At 36.3% G+C, this 23969-nt stretch overlaps 1 protein-coding gene across 5 annotated transcripts in view; it reads right to left on the bottom strand.

Annotated features, from left to right (window-relative positions):
• Positions 1-23969, bottom strand: part of GSTCD (glutathione S-transferase C-terminal domain containing) — a 45201-nt gene that overhangs the window by 12647 nt on the left and 8585 nt on the right. For all 5 annotated transcript variants that reach the window (XM_053940781.1, XM_053940786.1, XM_053940782.1 and 2 more), the window contains 2 exons: positions 23221-23475; positions 22418-22511 (listed from right to left, as the gene is read on the bottom strand). In XM_053940781.1, coding sequence (XP_053796756.1) covers positions 22418-22511; positions 23221-23475 — 349 coding nt within the window. The remainder of the gene's footprint in view (positions 1-22417; positions 22512-23220; positions 23476-23969) is intronic.

The raw sequence follows: 23969 nt of genomic DNA, 5'->3' as shown, positions 1-23969 counted from the left end.
AATGGTCTTCAAACACTCTCGCAATTAACTCTTCATGGTCACCAACTAACAAGCTTCATCCTCTTTTACTGTGCAGGCAATAAGTAGTAAATAGTCCCTTGAAAGATGGATAAAATCAAGCTTGAATCAATAGGACTTTTGCCTGCTCTACCTCTGTATTTTGAACTTGGTAACCAGAATTACAGAAACACAGCAAACTGTGATGTTGCCTGCAGAGAATGTTAGTTAGCATGGCTAACTAGTCCTTCATTACAGCAAACAGGAAATATATTCAACCAAAACTTCTGCATCTAAAAATACTACAGTTCACTTTGCATTTTACGAGCTGTGATAGTAAGCAATGTTAATTGCTGTCTTCAAGAACAGTAAGAAAAAAAGTAGTTTGAAATTTAGTCCTATAAGACAAAACCTTGAGGAACTTGACATTTTTATACAATACACTGAAAGACCCCCATAAAATGATTTTCTTCCTTCATTGAGAACCCAACCAATAGATTGCCATACAGCCCCAGAAAAATCAGTTTTCAATAAATGGTCACAACAAAAATATTTTATTTGGTTTCACAAATCCAACATTACTGTTAATTCAGCCCATGTCAAGCAGAACTTCAACGTTTCTGTGCATTCAGAGGTCTTGCACTTTGACACAAATAAATATTAAATTTTCAGAAGGCAAAGCCCCCATTATTTTTGTATTATCTTGGTCAGCATTCAAGTTCTTATAATCCTTTAGTCCTCAAATAATTCTTCCATATTTTCAAGTTTAACTTGAGAAAGTCACTAAAGTACCCTTTAAAAAAAACACACCCCATACATCACCTCTAAGAATTTAACTCTATTCAACTTCCAAGTCCTACCACAGTACATCTGCACATACAGCTACCAATACAGACATGTAATACAGTATGTGCTTTCTCCTATTACATACAGTAGGGTTGCATACTTCTATTGTTTCAGCAGAAGTATCTTTTTCATTTTACATAAGCCTTGGTTAACTAATTCAAATGATAACAAGATTCTACTTTTCATGGAAATTCAGGGGAAGTGTATTCATTGCTATACCCTTTAAGTATGGCAAAAAGGCTCAGTAACGACAAAACAACAGATAACGTTTAACTGTTTTATACTAAACTGAACAAGTTTTTCTGAAACCACTGCTTTTTTTAATGGTAGTTCCTTAGATAATTCAGGATATTCTAATTATTTCCTGTCATGGTTTGACACTGGCGCAATGCCAGTGCCCCCATGAAAATGCACTGTCTCTGAATGAGTGCTGTGAGATGTAAGGAATCCAGCTCAGCTAACATTTATTTACAAAGAAATACTTTCAACAGTCAAAAATAATACCGACAAACCTTCTTCCAAAGAACTCTGCCAAATCTTGCAATAAATACAATTAGCAAAGCCAATAACTTTGCTGAGGTCCATTGGTCACCTTGGTGACTTAAACAATGTTCTTCTTCAACTTCAGCTGCTTTTATTAAATCTATGTGGGCCAGTGCTGAAAGCTCAAGATGTGCCCTCCCCCTCTCCAGCCTGGGACCACCTCCCAGCAATTCTCTTCCCCTCCTTCCAAGCAGCAACCTGTTAGCTTTCAGCAGTATCTGTTCCCTACTTTTTGCATGACCACACCAGAGGAGAGAGGGGAAGAAGCATCAGGAGATGGGCCAGCCAGTCTCAACATCATCTCCAAGGATGCCCTGGCAAAGACCCATTGGAATCACAGTCTGAAATACACACTACATCAAAAGGCAAAGAGGCATGCAGGAGGCAAATGTGTCTCAATTCTCTTCTATCTTTTATAATAGTGGAGGAAGACAACTTTGATTGGGCAGAAAGGATGATTATATTTTTTGAGTACTACTTGAATTCAATACAGCAAATAGTGGGTCTGTGGCTTGTTCACTTGGGTGTAACTCTAAGTAGGGGACCCAGCAAGCACGGCTGTTGAGAGAGAAGTCAGACCACATCCTGCACTGGGACTTGAATACCTCCTCACTGAGATAAATCTGTCTATTTAGAAGCAAAAAGTTACATTCTTATGGTTTCAGCTTTGGGAATAAAGCAGACTTTCACACCAGAGTAGCTATAAAACAATTAACACCACAAAATGTCTCTAACCAATTCCTCAGTGCAATCTAGATTGTAGAATAACACTGACCTTGGCTCTTCACTTGTCAGGCTCAGTAGAAATTGTTTTCCTTACATTCAACTCCCTTACAGTTGTCAAATAACTCAGTCTGGCTGTTTGAGTGATACTGGACTAAACAGTATCTGACACTGAAAGTCTGCTTCTTAGTTACAAAGAATATACTTCTTTAACTATCTGTGTTAAGCCTAAGGGTCAGACTTTGAGCTCTGACCTGAATGCAGAATTCAAAGGCTGGCCTCTAAAAGAGTAGTTTTAAAAAACCTGTTGAATTTGATCATTAAAGTCTTTCTTATAATGTGGGATACCTAATCTGCTGGAATTCACAACGAAAACATAATCAAATTATTAAAAAAGTTTCACAGCTTTTACATTTTCTGGTCCATCAGAGCCCCCAAAATCTAATGCAACTAACTTACACAATAGGTGAAATTTCAAGAATCACTCTCATTTAAAAGTAAATGGAAACATTTAACTCTGAACAACATGAAATTTTAAAATAAGTATTTAATCAGCACTTTCATTATGTTGAGATAATATTTCTATGTTATCCTACCTTCAGCAATGTAGAAGTCTAATTCACATTTTGGAAGGCCAGGGAAAAAAATCATCAGAAAGAAAAAAAAAAAAAAAACACCACTTTGAAGCATCATGAAGTATCAAAAATCCTAGCAGCCAAAACTCTATGCTGGACTTTTTTTATTTAGAGAAAACTACAGCAAATGTTAATGGTTTTTTTTCATTCTCTTGATCTTGTTGCTTTACTGAGACTTTATTCCCAAGGTATACCCAAAAGGAACCTGTAGGTGGGAAAGTATTATGCTTTCTCACTCTGCAGAGAATCTCACAGAGTTACAATGAGCTATGAAGACAGAGGGGCCAGAGACCTCTGAATACCACCAGGAGAACTAAATGCTCACACCTTTCCAAAAGGCACATCTACAAGCTGCAGCAGAAAGATGCAGTTAACACAAGATCATGAGGCAACTCTGCTGGCTTTCTCTGCTCTGAGTTTGAGCCCTGTTACTGCAGAGGCAAACAAAAAATTCCTTTCTCTACCATTCCCTTGCCTGTACTACTACTTCTAGGGATGCCCAGGCTCTCTGTGGGGTGCTACACCACTCCATATGGCGTGGGTCTCTCACTGCTTGTTGAGTTATGTCCCAGTGCTGCTTGCCATATGTAAACAGAATATGTACACTTCAGCTTCCTCATTGGCCTTCTCCAGGCACTGTGACACTGGTGCAGAAAGCCAAACAGCTTTTAGCACCAAAAAGAATTGTTGTGTACTTATAAAGAGAGATTGTAATAATTCTTGTAGGTTTTTCAATGCACACAGTCATAAGTGAAGCCCTCAGAGTGTAACTCACTTCTTCTCTTTAACCAAGTATAAACTCCTATGCAAGGACTAAAGGATACGCTTTATTATTTGTGTGACCAAGAGACAACATTTACCAACCTTTTATTTTTCCCTAAATTTGGATATTATATTGAAAGAATTGCAAGGAAGGAAGCTTGCACACTGAACAATTCTCAAGAGAAAACAGTGTAAAACAGAATAGCATCTACGGTAACTGCCCATTTCCTAACTCTGCTAACAGAGATGACTCAAAACAATCTATTATCACATTTTAGTTCTCAGTGAAATAGAAGTCTATTATATTATAACTAAATGGATGTGTTTGTTTACAAAGGCTAAAACATTTGTTCAACCAGATAGCTTAGGGTTATTATTGATTCATTTGCTCTTTCTTTACATTTGAAAATTGCTATTCTGATCTCTCTTTTAACACAAGTAATATGAAAATACTGGTTTCCTCTTAAAGCACTTTTCTGATTTAAGTTCAAAAGTAATGGAGTTGGGGCAAATTAAAACAACCAAACCATCTAGTTCTGATTGTATAAGTATTTCCTTGCTTTTGCATCAGTTTTAACGCATTAGTCCCATCACAAAATATACCACTTTATCCCAGACATTGAAAAAAAACCACCCAGCAACACTAACCAAAGGGCTGTGCTTTTATTTTTGTCCTCCAGACTCCACCTCCTCCCATTTTCAAGTTCTCTCTCCATTCATTCTTGGAGAATTAAAATATGAGCTAGAGATTCAGTGAAAACACTGTTTTATAGATGAAGTTGCAATGCAGAAAACCTAATTTTCCTTCCTTTTTAATACTAACTTTTTATGGAATACCTTGTTTTATAATATGCCTGTATGAAGCAGAAGCAAACATATCCTGAAGGCCAGAGTGTATTTTTATGAATAAAAGTAATCAGCAGTCATTTATCCACACAGTTCAGATGCAGGTGGTTGGGCTTTTTTTCGTTGTTTTTTTAAGCTTTTTTCCACCCTACTGGATGTTTATCTAAACATACTTTGGAACTATGATGTTTGGAAACATCCCACATGCCATTACTAGTTGGTAGAAGGGCTTGTAAATGTTTACTTTTTTTAAGAGGTAACAGGCACATATGCCAACTCTGCAGCTTCACATATTTCCAAAAGCAGCAATCTCTATCAAATGAAGAAAACTGCTATTAAGTTGTCTTGGCCTAGTTGGAATCCTATCAGAGCACTGCATTATTTCAGTTCATCCCAACAATTACTAGGTTTTCAGGAAAGTTGTGATTTGCTTTTTAAATAACCTTTGAGAAGCTTGGGACTAACAAATGGCTTGATAAAGGCCAACATTTTTTGAACACATGGCTACTCTGCACTTGGTAGCTGAGAAGGCATCAGTCTCCATTCTGCAAAGACCAGACTTGGAACACTTGAATGTTCCTGAGAAGCCTCGGAGAATGAGCAGTATTCTAAAGTCACTCATCTGCACATATTGTAAAAATGGCCTTAGCATTCACTGGGCTGGGGGAAAACAAACAAACAAAACCTCCTAAACATTACAAATGAAGCCTATAAACTACCCCTCTGGAGAATGTGCAGCATTCACTTTGAGTCAACAGGTAAGGCCAGAAAAGGAAATCCCACAGGCCATATTACTTTTTATTACATAGGTTATGATGAAATGTGATGATGTTTTAGCTACAGTCAAGGGAGTAGGAGAAGAGAATGCTACAATGCGCGATTTAAAATATATTGGGCAATAATCAAAAGGACAGGAAAGACAACAGCACTCCATGAGAGCATTTTATTGGGCTTTTTTAGATAGGAGTCCCTCCTGATGTTACTAACCAATCTGCTCTTTATTAAGGCAAGCTGTGCAAAATAGTTTTATCACTTCAGAAACAAAAACCCCCTACATCTCATATACACTATCTTGGTGTAGTCTAAAAAGGTCAGACAGCTATGAAAACTGACCCTTGACAACCTAAGCAGGAACTTGGCCTGCTTTCTTTTTTTTTTTTTTTTTTTTGCATTAAAGTATTTTAAGCAATAAAAGGCATCTTTAAAAACCATAAAGACATACAAACATTAGTAAAAAATGAAAATTAATGTTGAGGTCCCCCTGAATGTAACTACGTTCTACTTTAAAAAGATTTGTTTGGTTTTTTCCCAATTATCTTCAAAACTTTTCTAAATATTCAGCAAAAAGCAAACTAGAAAACAAAGACCTAACAGAATGTTAACACATTAATCTACTGTTTACACTATTTTTAAACTATTTTGTACTACATTATGAAGCCTCTATATGTACTTAAATTAATGAGTGCTATCCTCACTAGTATGTATTTGCTAGCCATGTTCTTCCAAGTTTTTCACATTATGTTATTGCCAACAGCAATCTTCACAAATATCATGTGTCAGCACCTTTCCCAAAACATTAGATTAGTTACAAAGTTCTCAGTTCCTACACATTTAAGCTGAGAATGTCGGTTCACCCTTCTTCTCATTCTGAAGCCTTTGACAGTCATACTTCCAAGCTATTTTTCTAGAATACCTAAGATTAGGGAATTATTTTGTTTTAAAATGTCATGACAGAATTATGGGCAAAAACAAAAGACTCTGCAGTCACCCTTCTTTCACTTCTTTGCACATGTATTCATACACTCCCTCTCTCCCACTCTTCTTTCTTCACCTTTCCGCCTTACCTTCACCCCTTTAGGGTCAATATTCCATCAAGCCAGCTGTTTTGCCTGTATCTTATGCTCCTTACATGCCCAAACCCACCTACCTCTTATGGCCAAGTGTAAGATGTGAGGGAGAAAGTACAGCAATACAAAACTTAAAAAGTGAAAGATGATAAAACATTTGGTGAAGAATGAAGGAAAGGGAAAAGCAGCCTCTGCTGTACTAAATGTGGGAAAAGGTCTCTAACTCCAAAAGGAGTGCTGCTCTACCTATGCACAGTCTTATACCAAATGTCAGCAATATCCAGGCTTGGGAGGCAGGGGTTGCTTGCTTTCTGCAAAGTATCTTCAAATTAAGATGTCACTGCCTGACCAGGAAACCAGAATCAAATGTTTTGTTTACCTCTCACAAGCCTAATATACTGATTAACAGCTACTGTCTGGCTGAGAAAGGGGAATTGAAGTCAGTTCTCACCGGGGACTAAGAGTGCTTGTCCTTGTGAAAACAGGAGAGCTCCTTCCCCAGCAGGTACCAGAGGCAGCTGCTGCCGAGGTCAGAGCAGGGGCCAGAAGCCCCTGCCATTCACACTCACAGCTGGCCAGCAGCAGCTTGCCTGCAGGGGACCAGCTCTCAGCAGTTAAGAGGCAGCAGGAACAGAGACTTCCCTTTCTGAGCTCCTTATGCTGAATTGTTTATAACTGATTGTTAAGGAAAAGGTAAGGACTGAATTGCCTCTGTACAGGAAGGAAGTCGTGAATTGCAAAGAATTAAAGGAAAGCCCAAAAGAACCAATCCGATACATTGTACACCAACTCATGAATTCCCATCACCACCTCCTGTCTGTGATTTGCTTATCAATAAGAGTGAGAGAACCTGAAATAATAAACTAGAAACAAAAAAAACCTGCTTGAAAGACAGACATGCTTCATTTAGCCCTTATGTGTCAAGCAATTGGTCAAATGGCTGCAGGACAAACAGCAGGACTTTCAGCTTAACTTCACACATTAAGCCTGTTTACTTTACAAAGATGAATGGCTGGAGGAATTCCTCCAGAACATCCTGATGAAAAGGAATTCCATCCTTGAAATTTCATCCTGAATTTCAGTCATTATGAAAATTAAATCCCACACTGCAAAGGTTTGATAACTGAGATTTCAACATGCAAATAACATCATTTCACAATGGCTGTATACAACTTCCAAACAAAGACATCCCATCCGAGTTGCACATGGAAAGGCCAAGGTTACACATTTCTCCATTCTCTGAATTGTCTGATCTACAAACTGCAATTATCACAGCACTTATACCTTGATCCTGTATAAATCTGGAGTTTAAGAAAATTTTAGGAAATTCAATCAAATTTGCTGTATGAAATGAGTGTCTTTGGTATTCATGTGCTTTATGTTAGCTAAAAGGGCTGAAAAAACATTCAAGAGTTCAGAGGAAATACAGGAATTACAGAGCTCCATCATAAGGTTTTAATTCAGTAACAGTAACTGCTTGACCACTCAGCTTTTTTTCATTTCTTTTTTTTTTTTAATTAATTTTTGAAGCAAAGTTGGGGCAGAGGGGAATCAAAATGAACTGCAGGTTAGATAGCAAACACAATTATTTCCTTTGAATATATAGCTAAATAGGATATTTTCCATATAATTTAAGTGACTCACCAGCTTTGGATAAGCGTTCATTTAATCTCTGATGTTGAATATCAGTATCTGCTTGTGCCAGGTTACCAGTTTACCACTGTAAATGCTGATGATAAACATTAAAGTTTGTTTAACCTCCAGAGCTGCACTCTGGAATAAACAAACTTTTGCCATTAGTAGTTCATATGACAGATTTTAGAAAAGCAAACAATCAAAACCACGACTAACAAAAAATTTCAATCAGCATTTCTCTTTCCACACTCTTTTCCCTCCAGTGCTTTCTCGGACTATGAAGGCACAATGAGTAAGCCCCAAGCTGCTGAGATGGCAGTCCCTCAGCCACAATTAAGCGCCTGTTACAGAATGCCTGCTGTGCAGCTTTGCAGGTAGCATGCCACGGCCAAGTACAGTTCCTAAATTGCCCTTTAAAACGTCTATAGTGCTCTTAGTAACCAGTTCGGGTTGAAACCAACATGTATCTCAGCATTCTCAGCTTGGAAAAGTGCTGTAACTAAGCAGAAAGAACCAGACCACTGGCTAATCAAGACTGGCATTTACTATTAGAGAAAATAACCCAGGCTTTGTAACAAACACATTCCTAAAGACAGCCAGTCCATTGGTACCACCACCACCTTTAAAGTTGTAACAGATATTTATCCACACTAACAGAATCAGGGCATTTTGCAGAATGCTTCTGTTCAAAGTGCTCCTTTTCATTATTGTCAGTAATCCAAATGACCCATTCAAATCCTGCCAAGTTAGGTAAAGCACAAATTGACTATAATCAGCACAAACAAATTATGACACAGTGGAAGACAAACCAAAGAAATAAACAAAATAAATACCTACTCCTTTCCTTTCAGTATATATAAACAATAGTGTAGTCATCTGGATCATATTACATAGCAATAATCACCCATTAGCAAGTAATGCTACTTTATTGCACCCTTTATGTCAGAAAGATTGTGAAGTTTAACAATCCTGCCATCAATAGAAATGACAAGTCAAAAACATGCAACATGAAGACAGTAACATTTTACATCAAGCTTAGAAGATGAGAATTAAATAAAATTTCAATGTGTTTTAATGCATTTCTGAAGGACTACACACTAAAAAAAGGGGGAAATTCCTCTCAAATAACACAGAACTGGTCAGCTTATGCTACACAACACATCACAAATACATTCCTAGAAGGTTTTCAGAGCATGTATAAAATACCAGCTAAAAGAAAAGCTGATTATATCAATTCAAAAGCTGCCTAATGGTGGATTTTTTTTTTAATTCCGGCTAATCCAATGAAAGATAACCTCAGAAACACTGATGAAAATTTAGTTCTGCACACAGTTCTCCACTACCTACATACATGCTTGACAAAAGAGCAGAAGAGGGTGTTCTGTTATTATAAGGAATAAAAGTATCCAAGCTTGAAAATACTGTCACAGGTTAATTCATTTTCCTGAAATCCAAAGCAGAGGCAAGAGTTTCCAAGACAACAAATACATGAAATTGGCACTTGTTGCCCAATCAATGGCTCTAATAATAAAAGGTTCCTTTTTCTTGTGTCGTAAGCAGCTTCGTGCCAGGTGGCCTTTTGTATTATTCTTACATAGTTTATGAAAGCAAATAATCAAGAAAATCCATAAATCCCTTCAACCATCTTTGAAACAGAGAGACCTGGATTTAAACAGGGGAAAAAAAAAAAGCTAATGAAACTGTGGGCACCAGCCCAGTACTGCACTCCAGCTCCCCAGGCTTTTCAAGTAGGAGCATTAGGAAACAAAGTCATGACTTCATTTGGCCCTTCCACAGCAAGCGACTTGGAGCAGCTGGCTGCAGACAAAGAGCAGCACTTTCGGCTTTACACATCACTTCTGTTTACTCTACAAACTACCAGCATACTTAAGGCCACCTAACTAAACAGAAAGGTCAGCCAGAAATTTATGTCCCACACAAAAACTCTGTACTAATTAGTTTAAAGGAGAAAATGTACAACAGTATCCCCTATGTCCTCATATTGTTACTTTATAATATGTGAACAAAATTAGACAAAGTTTTGAGGGGATGGAGACAAAAACTGTGCAGCATGAACCAAAGTCAATTCAAACAGCTTGCTGAATTTCTGTAAATTGAAGCCAACAGAAATGAAAAATTATGAACTCTTTTCCAACAGAAATTAATCAGCTCCCTCAACTAAACAGACTCAGACTGAAGAAATATCTGCCTTCAGAAATTTAAAAAGAAAATATATCTCCCACTAACTGCCAGAAGGCATGTTCATGAAACATCTGCTTTAATGAAAAAATACACAACTAAACATAGACTTATAAACCTAAGATAATCAAACAACAGATAATTATTTCTAGTGTGTTATGTAGCAAATGGGCTTTGACACAAACTTCATGTGCCAGTATAATGTCAAAGGAGCCAAAAGCTGGAAAACAAACAAAAAAGCCCAGTACAAAAAGTCATCACAGCAAAGTTTTTTTGGGTAAGACCTCTGGAGGCCCTACTGCTCTTCTAGTGCAAAAACCATCTCAGAACTCCTTTTCCTTCACCATCACCAAATGTGGATAGAGTTGTGGTACTGCAGGTCATACAGACAACATTTACTCCGTCATCATCTTTTAATGCTGATGCAGAAATTGATCTAATAGGTCACCAAGTATCTGTGGCTATAGACCCCATAATCACTAAGTAAACTGTAAGAGGGCATGTCTAGCATTGAAACAAATGAATAGTTTACAGAAAATTACTACTTTACAGAAGTACCTGTTGAAGAAATGCCTCAGTAGTGCATCTGCTAGGCAGTGTCTCAGCTAGCAGCTCTTAAACATAAAATTTGTTCTAATATATAAAAGCACACATTTCTGATAAATGGCTATAGGAATGCTTCACATCATTTAAAAAATGAGGACATTCTAAAATCCCTACATAAAGAGGAAAAGAAAACCTCTATACTGCAAGGATTATTTGGTATATTTGAACAACTTTGGCCTGTCATATGAACACACACAAACTGGGCTTAAGCAAATGCATATCAAGCTCAGACAGCAATAGTTACCTTCTTCAGAATAGTTAATAGTTTGCATGTTCTGTTATGTCATGTCCACTGTCCTAGGTTTTCCTATTCACAAACCCCACACAGAAGAATCTGCAAGATTCCTACTGCATCCCATTCGACATACAATGTACACACTGATAGCCAGCATTCTTTCTCTGGACTTTTAACTGTGCAGGGAATTGAGAAGGAAAGATCCCAGTAATACTGGTCTCAAGGAAATAAAAGCTCCCCTAACTACGTGAAAGGAACTGAGAAACACAGGGATCCTTCACCTTTGCATGGACCCCACCTTTGAGAGCAGGACACATCCACACTCCTGTTGGGAGCTCTGAGACAGATGTTCTGCAGATGCTTGAGCCCTTATTTACCCAGAGAGCAAAGGATGCATTTGGAGAACAGTAAGCTAAAGGGGTATGGATGTTGTGTGCAAGTTCTCCTCAAGCCAAAGGCACAAAACTGTTCTGACAGTAACTAATGCAGCACAGCACAAAGCCTAACTCACAGTGAGAAGGTTCATCAGTCAAGCCAATAGTGTTATACAAATAAAATCTTTTAAATGGGTGTTTCTGCTTTAAGAGTGGGATTATTTTGAGGCAATTTGATGGGATTTTTATTATACTTAGATTAAACCACTTCTGGAGTAAACCAAGCTGAGAAGACCCAAAGTCAGAACAAGCATATCTATAAAAAAAAAAAATACTGCAATTACATGGAAAAGTGTTTATTATAATGGAAGAAAGAAGACTGTATGGGACTACAGAAGTATCCTTAACTGAGTATTCAGTAATTTTAAGAGGTCTTTTTAATTCAATAAGCCATGAAAATCTGAGCTGCAAAACAGTAATCACAACCTCCACTGTGTACCTGCATAATGGCAAATAAAAGTGGCAGAAAAATGCAAGATAGTCTACAGGCACTGAAATTTGAGCATAGAAGAGAATCAATGGTTTCCTGTTCAATTCCCCCCTTAAGTACAAAGGAATTCAAGATCCTTTGATAAATCAAAGTCTGTAAAGTCTATTTCTTCTCTTGTAATGCAGCTTTATACAAAAATATAATAACAAAGTATGCTTCTAATTTTACTCATGTAGCAGCCACTGGATGTCTTACAAATGGACAACAGACCATGTTCTCAAAGATTTGAATTCTCCACAAAGCTGTATTGAGTTAATAACTAAAATATTACAGTGCTAGGGTTTTTCTTTTAATTAATTAATTAGTAGTGAAAATACTTCAGAAAAATTTGTTGAGCACTGTGCTCTGTCCCTCTCTGACACACAACAAAATTAAATGAAATATAAAATTCCTGCAGTAGGGAGCACTCACCTATGTATCATATTTCTGATACAAACTGAAAGAAATAACTAGTCATTGCTTATTTCTTCAGCATTTTGTATACTGCACAGTAGCAAATCTGAGTCATCTTAATGAAGAACATAAAATTAAAAAGTTCTGATTCTACTGAAGCTCTTGTCGCTCAGTTTTTACATGACCTCAGCAGGACTATTTCTACTCTGAAACAAAGTACACATCTGGTTGCAGTGAGGAAGAGTAAGCTCTACACGCCACTGCAAAAATTAAATTTACTAAATAAAAACAAAGTCAAAAGGATGTTTCCTTATATCTGTTTAGCTAGCTTAAGAAACAGAGAGTTTTTAAACAACTATTTCCGTATTTATTAAAATTATCAACAACTTATTAAAAAAACCCTCCACATTCATAAAGAGTCTTGAACTAGACATGAGATACTACGTAATTATTCAAGATTAACTCATCCTTGCAGGACTTTCAGGAAAAAATATACCACAAAATCTGCTCATCTTTCCAACAGCACAATCAGGAACAAGTGTGTTCACCTAAACCTGCATGTTTTGAATGTGACACAAACCCAGGCAATGTGTAATCTACAAGCAACTCCAGTGTTTTGCAGAAAGTTACTCCTGTGATTTTCAGCCCCGCTGTTTGTCATTGCAACAACCTACCAACCTGATCTTTACATTAAATTCCTGACCTTGTGGCTCAAATAGGAGTTCAACCTTGATAATCTCTGCCATATGTTCTACTTGCTCCCTACAAGTGGGAATCAGCTGTGACCATGATCTTCATGGTACAGTTAAAAACATAGAGGTGCAAAATGCATGTATTAACCACAAAAAAAAAAAAAAAAAAGTGGGCGACACAAACAAGAACAAACTAAACTTGGTTTACAAAACAATTAAGATCCGAAATGTCAAGAAAACTTGACTGAAGGTATGATTTCTTTTCTGCATTATGCCTTACCTAACATCATCCAACTAAGTTACAGAGAGCTCATAATGCCAATATACATCAAGTGAGATCGCAAGTGGGCCAAAGCATCCGGTAACAAGCGCAAGCAGAGGAATGTCAAATACGTGCTGTAGATAAGATGGAAAGCAATCCATTTGGCAGATGTTTTTGAGTAGCATAAAATAGAGGATTAAGAAGTGTTTTGTCTCAGTTTCAGGCTGGGTTTTTTGGAGGTTTGTTTTAGAGAAGCAGATTATTTTAATGAAGAAATCATTTTCAGGCTTTCAAAAATGATGAGAGCATACTGAAGAAATAATGGCAATGCTTCACAAAAATTGTCAAGTAATAGACTGTGCTCAAAAAATACTTTATAGAACACTAACAATTTTGAAAGATGGCTATATATCAATTTATGTTGGCTTTCATGATTATATTCCTCAATATTCAGTATTAGCACACATAGAAAAGCTATACTTTATGAGTAAAGAACCAAATTAGCTGCAAGAATAAATTCAGAAGCTGTTCAAGAGCAAACATCCTTTTCTTAACCCTTGATTCTAAAAGTACATACAAAAAAAATATAAACCTCCTAGTTACAAGACTTTTCACAGTATTTGCTTACAGTTTTGTAATAGAAATATGGGGCATGACTCAAGATATTTTATCTATAAATTGACTTATTTCTTGCACAAAACTAGCAAATATTGTGCAAGTAAAATCACTGTGTTGTTTGCTAAAGACACTGGTTAATTAAAGTCCCCTTAACTTGTACCAAAACTCATGACCCCATCCAGGATGCCGTATGAAATCTAGCTCATGGCAGTCCATGACATCCACCAACATTTCTCCCCGTCTCAAGCTATGAAGAGAAAGAAAAGCAGTTTCCATATGCAGCCTTGAATGTTATGTATCCAGCCTAGAACCATTTACAACCTGAGCTGATGTTCAGTGCAGCCTTAAAGGCATCAGGTACGAAGTTTACGACAGCAAGGAGTGTTTGTATAAAACAGCAGAGTTTAAGAGTCCATTTTTACTTTTGTCCAGCATACTCTGGTTCCTAACAAATGAAATTCTGCAGAAAACATGCAATACAACCAAGAGCCAAGGTAAAAAGTTTGTCCATTTGAGCTTCATGGAAGCACTAAGAAGTATCTTAAACTTCAAGGTGAGAGGATGTTCTTTTGTTTCTTGTATCTTGTCACTAAAAACACAAGAACACATGGAAAATCTGCAAGTGGGATATTCAAGATATTTAAGCAGATTTAAGAGCCCTTCACCAATCAGATACATCAGAAAATTCTAGGGAAAGTGTGCTGATGGAATGACTACATTAATGATATCTCAACTGGTCTACTCACACTCATGACATGAGCCACTCAAACATCAGCACAAATACTGACAACTCCATGACAGACGCACAAGCTGAAATACAAGCACCATAACTCTCTCCATTACCTCTGGATGCTTAGATCAATATTCCACACTAGGAGGGGACAAATTTTATTGCTTCAGATCAGGTTTGACTCATTTTAATATTGAGATTATTCTCCAGTTCTTCTACACTTACAAAATAATTCTACAAAAGAGATGAACTTCCTACTTGCATTTGCTCTTCAATACTTTAAAAGTTCCTAAAGGATGTGAACTCCTTTTGATACTGCTATAGTAAGATGCCAGAAATTTGACATGAGACATGAGCCAAAAATTAACTTTTCAGAAGCATTTCCAAACCATCTGGAGAAGAGGCATTTAGAGTACAAAATAATTAATACCACCTTCAATAAAACACTAAACATACAGTAGTCTGACCTTTCCTTTGTGTAATTAAAATTTTTGAAAGCATCAAACTACTCAGAACAGATTATGAATCATTCAAAATAATAATTACACTTTTTTTAACACTATTAGGTTTGGGTTGTTTTTCTTAAACAAAGCAGTACTGACTTCCTTGAAATTTCAGATTAGAACTTTAACGACTGTGCATAAAAACTTGCCTTCAGGAAAAGCCAAAAGCAAACTCGTGACCTTATCCAATGTAAAACTGTATCCAAATCAAGTAATGCATTCATGGTTCTTAACACGAATATCCAAAACCAATGAAAGTGCAGATGGAAGCCATAAGCAACTCCAAGAGACAGAAAAATTCCTCCTTAACTCACGCTTTGTCACAGCTGATTTATGGTTTGGAAACGAATTCCATACCTCAACTCTGCAACATAGCAAGACTGGGGGAAGGAAGAAGAAGGTGAATGCAGCCCCTCGCACAGCGCTCACCTTGGAGCACAAACATTATCTTCAAGGTACGTTTTATGTGCTGGGATGAAATATCCTGTAATTCATCAACTCCTTATAAAATGTCAATGAAGAGCTCCCAGAAATTCACTAATGTTGCACAGAACTTGACAATACCTTGGTAATGATTCTGATGTACTCTTCTATACTTGTTCTATACTTGCAATGTACAAAATTGTGACATTGGAAAATAAGTTGTTCAAAACATGTTTGCCTGCATTTCTGAAGGAAACTGTTTAGTTTAATAACCACAAAATAAAACTCCATTTTATTGACTATGATAATTTATGAATGCACATAAAATCTGGGCAATCACAGACTCTGGAAACTATCAGTAGCCTTAGAAATAACTACTTAAGGATATTAAATAATAAATAGGAGAGATTAATAGAGTTTCAGTAATCAGGTAAAATCAAAACTGCAAATTAAGAACACAGCTTGAATTATCTATTCACAAATAACCTACAAATAATCTAATGGGTTCTCCAAAGAGCATAAAAAAAATTAAGTCATCTATGAAGTATTTCAACTTCCAGCAAGTCCTACTTTCCCCTCAAAGCAACAACAAATAATGTTTTTCAAGGACTTAGCACCACAACAAAATATGAGTGCCAATAAATTTGAGTGAGAACATAATTTTAATTCTTTTGATGTGTTTGCACAATTTTGTCACTGAGAAAGAGAAGGAGATACACTTGGGCTCAGTTTCATTTGCTTTCTAGGTAGTAGTCTTTTCTATGCATAAGCAGAGACTACACCTTCCTTCTCATACTTAGTCAATCTGATCTTATCCTCTGTGTAATTTCCCAGTGCCTTTATTTTTGAAAGCAAGATTATATCAGGAAGAGAATTCATAAGAGGTTCAATTAAGAGAGAATCTTTTTTGCCTTGTTTCTGGGGTTCATTTTCAATGTTTTGCTCCTCTGCAATGTTTAGGCCACACAGCTCTTCACATTCTGACCTCCATTTTTCTCCCATCCTAATGAGGATGGTCACATATGTGCTCAGAGTGCTGCTACAAAATAAAAAATTAGTGAGTTACTGGTTAGTTCCTTTACATCCTTTCATTTGTATATTTTTTCTTCTAACATATTCAATAAGTTATTTCCCTTTCCTTTGAATTGCAGCCACAGCCTAGCCTACAATACTTTTTAATTCCAAAACATTGGCCCTTGAACTACTGCAGTATTTATTGACCAATTAAAAGAAAATCTCTTGCATAAATCTCTGCATGTTGTTACTTGTAAGCCAGAAAAAAATTTCCAGAAATTTCCATTATGCTCCTCATTTCCTTAGAAATATCTTCCCAGAATTACTCCTTTTCCCCAAAGAACATAAAACTCCAGCAGAAGTTGAGCTGATCAACTTTCCCTCTCCTTCACTCCCTGCTCAGCTGTTACCTCTTTTCTTGGACTTGAAAACTTTCAAGGCAGAAGGTGTTACTCTGCTATATGTTTATACATCCTCAGCAATTAATGCTTTCAGGTGTACTCCAGCACAATGAATGTGTCAACTGTTAAATTACCAACACTAATTCAAAGAGGGGGAAAAATGTTTTAAATCATTTTTTACAACAGGGGTTTCCAAATTTTGGGACTAGAGATTACTGAGCTGAAAACTGCCACATAAAAAGCATCTTTCTCAAGGGTGACTCCTTAGTCCAGGATACAGCTCCATCCATCCAGGTACAGCTCGATATGCAAAGAGATTGTGCTGCCCTCCTGTGGTTTGTGAAGATTTTAAGCTCCAGAAGTCTGAGAAAAACAGAGCTGAGAAAAACTCTGATTCTGCTCTTGAAAGACAGATTGCACAACTAAACATTACACTTTGAAGAAAGTCAAAAAACCAAAGTGCTGCTGCAGGGGTACCAAAAGTCTCCTGATGCCTTTGCCTGAAAGGACCACTTAGACTTTGCAGAGGAAACACAGAACAGCTATGTTAAAACTCACCTGTCCCTCAGTTACAATGTGCAGAAAACAGCAATGTAAGTGACCCACAAAAATACTGCAAAGACAGGTAAAAAACCCAGAAGTTTAAATCCTTGTGTTAATTATGCCACACGGGTAAGTGAATTATGAATCCCCACACGCTGGGATATGGCAAACAGGTGACACAGAAGAGCTAAAGGACACAAGCCATACACCCTACCATTGATGTAACTGGGATTTAAGTCTAATGACAAAACATACAGAACAATCTTCAAATAAGCAGTGAAAGCATTTTACAGCAAGAATAGTAAAGCAGATCAAATATCCCTGTTAAAGTCAAGATTGGTGCTACAAAAAATCAATTTAAATTTTACAATAACTGGAAATACTAAGATATTAGTATATTCTGGAAAAAGATTATGAAGAGTAATGTCAACAACAATTTAACATTTTATCCAATAGCATATCTAGAATATTTGGAGATAGAAAAGTGTTAACTCCTCCTCCTCCTAAATCTTTCTAATTAATACAAATATGATAAATATGTCATCACTGCCTTCTCTACAAAGGGACACTCTATAGCACCACATCACTCTTAAGTACACCTTATTGACCATTAAAGGATATTAATTTCTATATTTCTATTCCTCAAAAATACCTCTGATGATGATTTTGAGCCATGTTCAAAAGAAAATGTCTTTTTGAATCATATTAATCATCTGTATATTTGCTGGACATTGTTCCACACCATAACTGCTAGAATGGATCAGCACTCCTTCACTCCTCAGTAGTGATCTTCCACGAAAAATGACATATACTTCCATACTGTGGAGTACTTTAGTACAAATGTAACCTCTAAACCTCTAGTTTAAGAGATGAAGAATGTAACTTTGGGGCTCTGCAATCCCATGAATAAGGAACACAGAAATATAAAAGGGAGAAGGAAACTAGTAAATTCTACTACAATTATATAAGGAGTAAAAGAAAGACCAAATAGTTTAAATGAAACAAAGGGCAGAGTTACCTAGCGGGCTACTTAGCATTTATTAAAGATTTCTGATTAAGATATGAAGAATTAATTTAACAACTTGTTAAAAAATATTTGCTAGGCACCTATGAGTTAATGTTTTTGGGGTTTATGCCCTCCCACGTATCTAATAACTTCAGAGACAAAAGAGCAAAAAACCTCACATTCTAACAAATAAAACTTATTTTTCTATCTAGGGCAGATCAAATTCACTCAAATTCTATGCAGGTAAAGTCAGTTTAGGCCACTGACTGTCAAGTGCAGACATTTTGTCAAAGTTAATTGTGGGTTAATCAAGAACATGCTTCAACTATTAGAACCAAGACAACTGTGAATTTACAAAAACAAATCACTATGAATTGTCTTCAATACTCAAGCCATAAATCTGTAAAACATTTCAACTGCCAAACTGCAGTATTTAATTCTAATTCTTTAGTATGTTCAGTAAACAAAAACAAACCACAACAGGACTAAAAAAGCACACACTGAACTTTATGTGCAGAACTCTACAAAACAAATCTCTCCAAAGCCTAATAAACTCCCAATTAACAAGGACTTGCGAACAGTAAAAATAATCAGTAATCAGGTAAAATTAAAACTGCAAATTAAGGAACTCCAGGAATTAGACCTCATCAAAACCTGAACTTTTGTTGTAGGGGATATTCAATACGAAGCATTAAGGCTTCAGTAATTCTCTGAGGGCTTACACTTAGGCCACAAAGCACGGCACTGAAACAAAGCTGACACCTTCCAGTATGACTATCAGCCACATGGAAGTCCATCAAACACTCATCACAACAAGACTTTACAGAGCAGGCCAAACACCAAGGAGAATGTGTCCTCACCTGAATCAAAATGCATCTGTTAGAACTTGGTATCACTCTTTCTAGTATGATTTTTAATAAGATATGCTAGCAACAGTAGTTTTTTCTTTGCAGATTTTGAGTATTTCAGAGGCTGTAGGTTTGTCATTTAGATCAAAACATCATTTAAGAAAATGCAACAGACTTCAAGCAAGCATAAATATACTGAGCTTGTATTCCTTACAATGCATATGCATTGATTTCATGAGGCATGGAAACCAGCTATGTTTTCAAAGAGTATTCATTTTAGTAAATCATTGTACCTAAAAATCACTACTACATACTAATTTAACTTTAACATGTAATAGCTTTGCCTCCTGTCTCCAAATAGGTATTATAAAAATATAAAATAATTAATTCCCTTTCCTTGTTTTGCTTGGTAACCCAAGACAATCACAAAAGAAAAAGGGAGGAAAACTACAGTAACAGTAGGAACAGTGTACATTGCCATCCATGAGTTATCTAGTTTGGTGACATGCCTAAGCTATTATTTCCAGTTAAACCTGAAGAACTTTTTGTCTAAAAATTAGTAATTGCATTCAAATTTGCATGAAAATTGTCCTCAGGCCAACTACACAATGTTATATCCCTGAAAAGATCCTAAGAAGTCACATATGAAATACAAAGTTTTGCAAGAATACTCTTTCTAAGGCAAGCCAGTAAAAGATGATACACCAGTATTGCCTGTATTACAAAAATGAGCATCTTTGCCTTCTCTTTTTTACTGAAAATTATTTACTTCTCAAGTATGTAGTCTTCTCAAGAATGTGAAGCAACCTGGCTGTGTTGCCATCAGAGATTTCCAAATCATGAACTGCAAAATATAATGCACACACAAATATGGTTTAAACTTATTTAAATGAGTGCAACAAAACTGAAACTTAAGGGGAAGTTAATGAGAAGCAGCTTCAGTTGAATTTCCCTTGGACTGTTGCACCCATGTGGCTTGCAGGCAAAGAGCTCTCTGATATGGAAAGATCAGCTGAAGAAGAAGGATGAGTTCCTGCTTCAGGATGCCTGAGACATTGAAATAGACTAAAACACTATTAAAAAAATCTTCAAAGTCTTTCAAAAAGTTCTGACAGGCCTGAAAGGGAAATAGAGAACTTTAAAGTGTTTATTTAAACTCTTTTTGTTTTACAGAATAAATGACAGTCTGGATTTAATTTTAAAAATACAGTTGCTTTTAACTTTCAAAATAAAATACACAATTTGCATATCTTCATTAGCAAAAGTTTTCATAAAATGTCAGATTCCCTAAACCATCTTTGATTTTTAAGCATAATGTATTCTCAACTCAGAAAGCATTTTTAAGTCAAAATATTCAAAAGGTAATACCAACATAAAAAGCAGAACAAATTAAGAGTGACCTAGCCGCACAAAAAAAAAAAAATCCCAGAAATAACCTGGATATACCGAATCAATTTTGGCCATTTCAAATCAAACAGCTCTGCATCTAATACACCATTTATTCCACAATTATAATGTTATTCAGTTCTATGAGCAATTACAAACAACTTTAACATGGACACAAGGTCACAAACATTTATATTGGTTAGAAGGTAATTACATCATTAAGTGCTGTTCCTTTCATTAAAACTAATTTTGTTTATGATGAGGGTTAGAAAATTTTCAAAGTTTTCTTTTCTCTGTTGAGAGGCCATGCTACAATAAACTATCCCTTACTTAATAACAGTTCTGGAAACTGAAGCTAATACTGATCCTTCAGGATTGTTGTTTGGTAGCCAAGACTGTTTAATCAAAACATCAGTTAATTCCACAGAACTGGAATACCATGCTCTGTGTTACTGCTCTAGCCTGTGTTATTCAGAGGTACTTAAATTTCAAAGATGTTTCTAAACTACAAATGTAAACACTGTTTTACTCTGTAAGTAAAATACCGTCTCATACATACTGTTACTGAAATGATGGTTCATTTCAAATGAAATACCATAAATAAAGCAGTACTTTTAAGTTCTTTTACTTCCTGCTTAACAAGTATTTCAACTCATGAGAAAAGTAGTAAGGGTTTGTAAGACTGTAGGTCAGTTACCTCTCATTCTTGAATTTCACAGTTGGACAAAAAAGTCAATAAATAAAAAACTGTTTTAAAGGAAAAAATAAATTCTTGTTTTAAAAAAATCTCTTTTTTTGTTTGTTTCACACTAAACACAATGTTTGATGAACAAATGTGACACTACCAAAGGCTTCTATCTCCATATATCCTCAGAGTAATAAAGCAGCAACAAGGGTTATCACCGTCCAACCCCACATTCACACACTTTCCCCTTCCCTTTAATGTGCTTTGGATTAGCCTAAAGGAAGCACCTCTAATCATATCCAGCCAAATTGATCTTAATACTCACAAAGCCTTTGCAGCAAGTAGGAAATGAACCTGAAGACAATGAATCCATTCTCACACACAAGCAAAAACTCCACAATTGACTGAAGTTCCAAAAAGGAATAAAACCCCCTTTCTGATGCTGCCTAATAAAACCACAGAGAATATGTTGCATTTCTTTGTTGGTCACAAATTAATCTCCTCTTTCCCAAACCTCACATATAATCAACAATAGCACAGTATTTTCATTCAACAGTCTTATTTCAATAAGCCCCTCTTCCCAAAATTTCCAGCTTCTGCCTTGCTAGGGAAAAAATGAAAACATTTCCTATGATGACATACATCAGTACAGGGAAATAATCACATGATATATCTGATTTTCCTTCTGTCTCACATTGTGACTACCTACACTTTTATACTCTGACCTGCCACCCTCCTTTTACTGTCTGTATATAATGACAACCACAGTAATTTCATTCCTATGGAAGGTATCTATGGATGCCTTTACTTCTATGGATAGAAGACTCAACACAACCAAGCACTGAGCTTGGTTAGGATTTTTGGGTTGTGTCAACGGCTGACCGAAATCAAGGCCAATCTTTTGGTCCCAGTTTGCTCATCAGCTGTTGATGACCTGAGGGAAGTTATGTCACATGTGTCACAAACAGACTGAATTTTAATACAGATTTGAAATTGCTTACCTGTCTTAGGTCTGGAACATATTGAAAACTGGCCTATTTTCTTATGAAACAGTTAAGTAGCTTCACCATAAGAAGACCCTGTTAAATACACACAACAGACATACAAACCCTCACCTTCCCCAGGACTGACTGCAGATGGAAGACTGGTCCAGTCTAGGGTCCAGCTGGGGCATGGATGAAGAGAAAACTTTGCTTCAATTCCATTTTCCTAAATGAAAGGAGGAAAAAAATAAATTAAAACCTTTTACCCACTTAAGATGGTATCAGAATTCTCACTAAATTTAATGGCATCAGATCAAACTGCAACACTGTCAGTTTAAGTGAAACTGGACAGGCAGATGACTCTACATTACACAACATTCAAATTATGTATTTCCCTCATTCTCACAAAAAAACCCTCCTAATTTTTTTTTAGGAAGTGCTGTCAGCTTCTATGCAAAAAATATTGAATTATGGAACATGATGGACAGCTTTCTTTAACAAAACTTATTAGGGTTCCCAGATGGTCAAAGCTTTAATCAAACAGCAAAACAAAAAAAAAAAAAAAACCCAACCCAACTGAAAAGGTTTGATAATGAAGCCAAACATAAAAGCAACAGTTTTTTGTCATTCTTTATATAAATATCTTTAAAAGAGAAAGACAGTATTGCAATTCAAAAAAAAAGTTACTTTGATTATTCAGAATTATTGATAGGGCTCCAACAGTCCTATCTTTGCCCAACTCCTGAATGAATCAAATATCAGAAGAGAAGAAAAAAAGTAGAATCATTTCTAAGTCAACATGTATCAGACTTCAGACAAACAAAGGATATTAAACTGTTCAAGGCTGTCAAAATTAGCTTGTGCAATTCTAATAAATTCTACCTACTCCAAGCAATTATGACTATAAAAATAACTCATTAAACAGCTTAAATTACCATTAATTTAGTCATGGTTGGCCTTGGACCACCTATAAAATGACTGTCTTCATTATCCTCTTCTAACTCATCAGGAACTGAAGTGGAGTCCTGTAGCTGTTCCTCAGGAGCAGACACCAACTCTGGAAGCTGGAGAAGCTGCATGTTGCATTTGCCAGCAGCTTTCTTTACTCCAGGTACTTCTTGAACTCTTTGATACCAATTGGATATCAGCGGCAAGTTTACCAGATTTTTGCCTTGTTTCTTGCTGGAAACCTAAAATAATAAAATGAGAAGGTTAGTGGCTACAGTAAATTTCTTACTACAAGCCACCAAAAGGCATAAACTACAGGAGTAAGCTCAGCTCCATGCTGAGCACAAGCACTCACAGTGTGATGGCAATACAAAAATCAGCTGGTTCAGAGCTCCAGGTGGAACTGCCAGTCAGCCATTTAAACTTTATCTGCAATTCCCATTTGCTCAGTAGGATGAAAAGGTTCACATGACCAATTTTAATCATAATTTCAGTCAGTAACAGGAAAACTCCATATAAATAATACTCTTAAATATGTGCTATTTCCTGACATAGGAATTACTTGCTTTGGTTGGTCGTTAGACAAAAAACCCAGTGCAGTAATTTGCAATGAACTCTTAGCATGACATTATGGTACCGGAATGGTCTTTCCCACAAGTACCCCTTAAAAGCTCATCCACCAACAGCTGTTTTGCTGGGAACGACAAGCCTGAAATACCTCAGACTTTGTGGTTAA

This window comes from Vidua chalybeata, chromosome 4, assembly GCF_026979565.1.
Source record: "Vidua chalybeata isolate OUT-0048 chromosome 4, bVidCha1 merged haplotype, whole genome shotgun sequence".
NCBI classification, from domain to species: Eukaryota; Metazoa; Chordata; class Aves; order Passeriformes; family Viduidae; genus Vidua; species Vidua chalybeata.
This window is presented reverse-complemented; position numbering and strand designations above follow the sequence as displayed.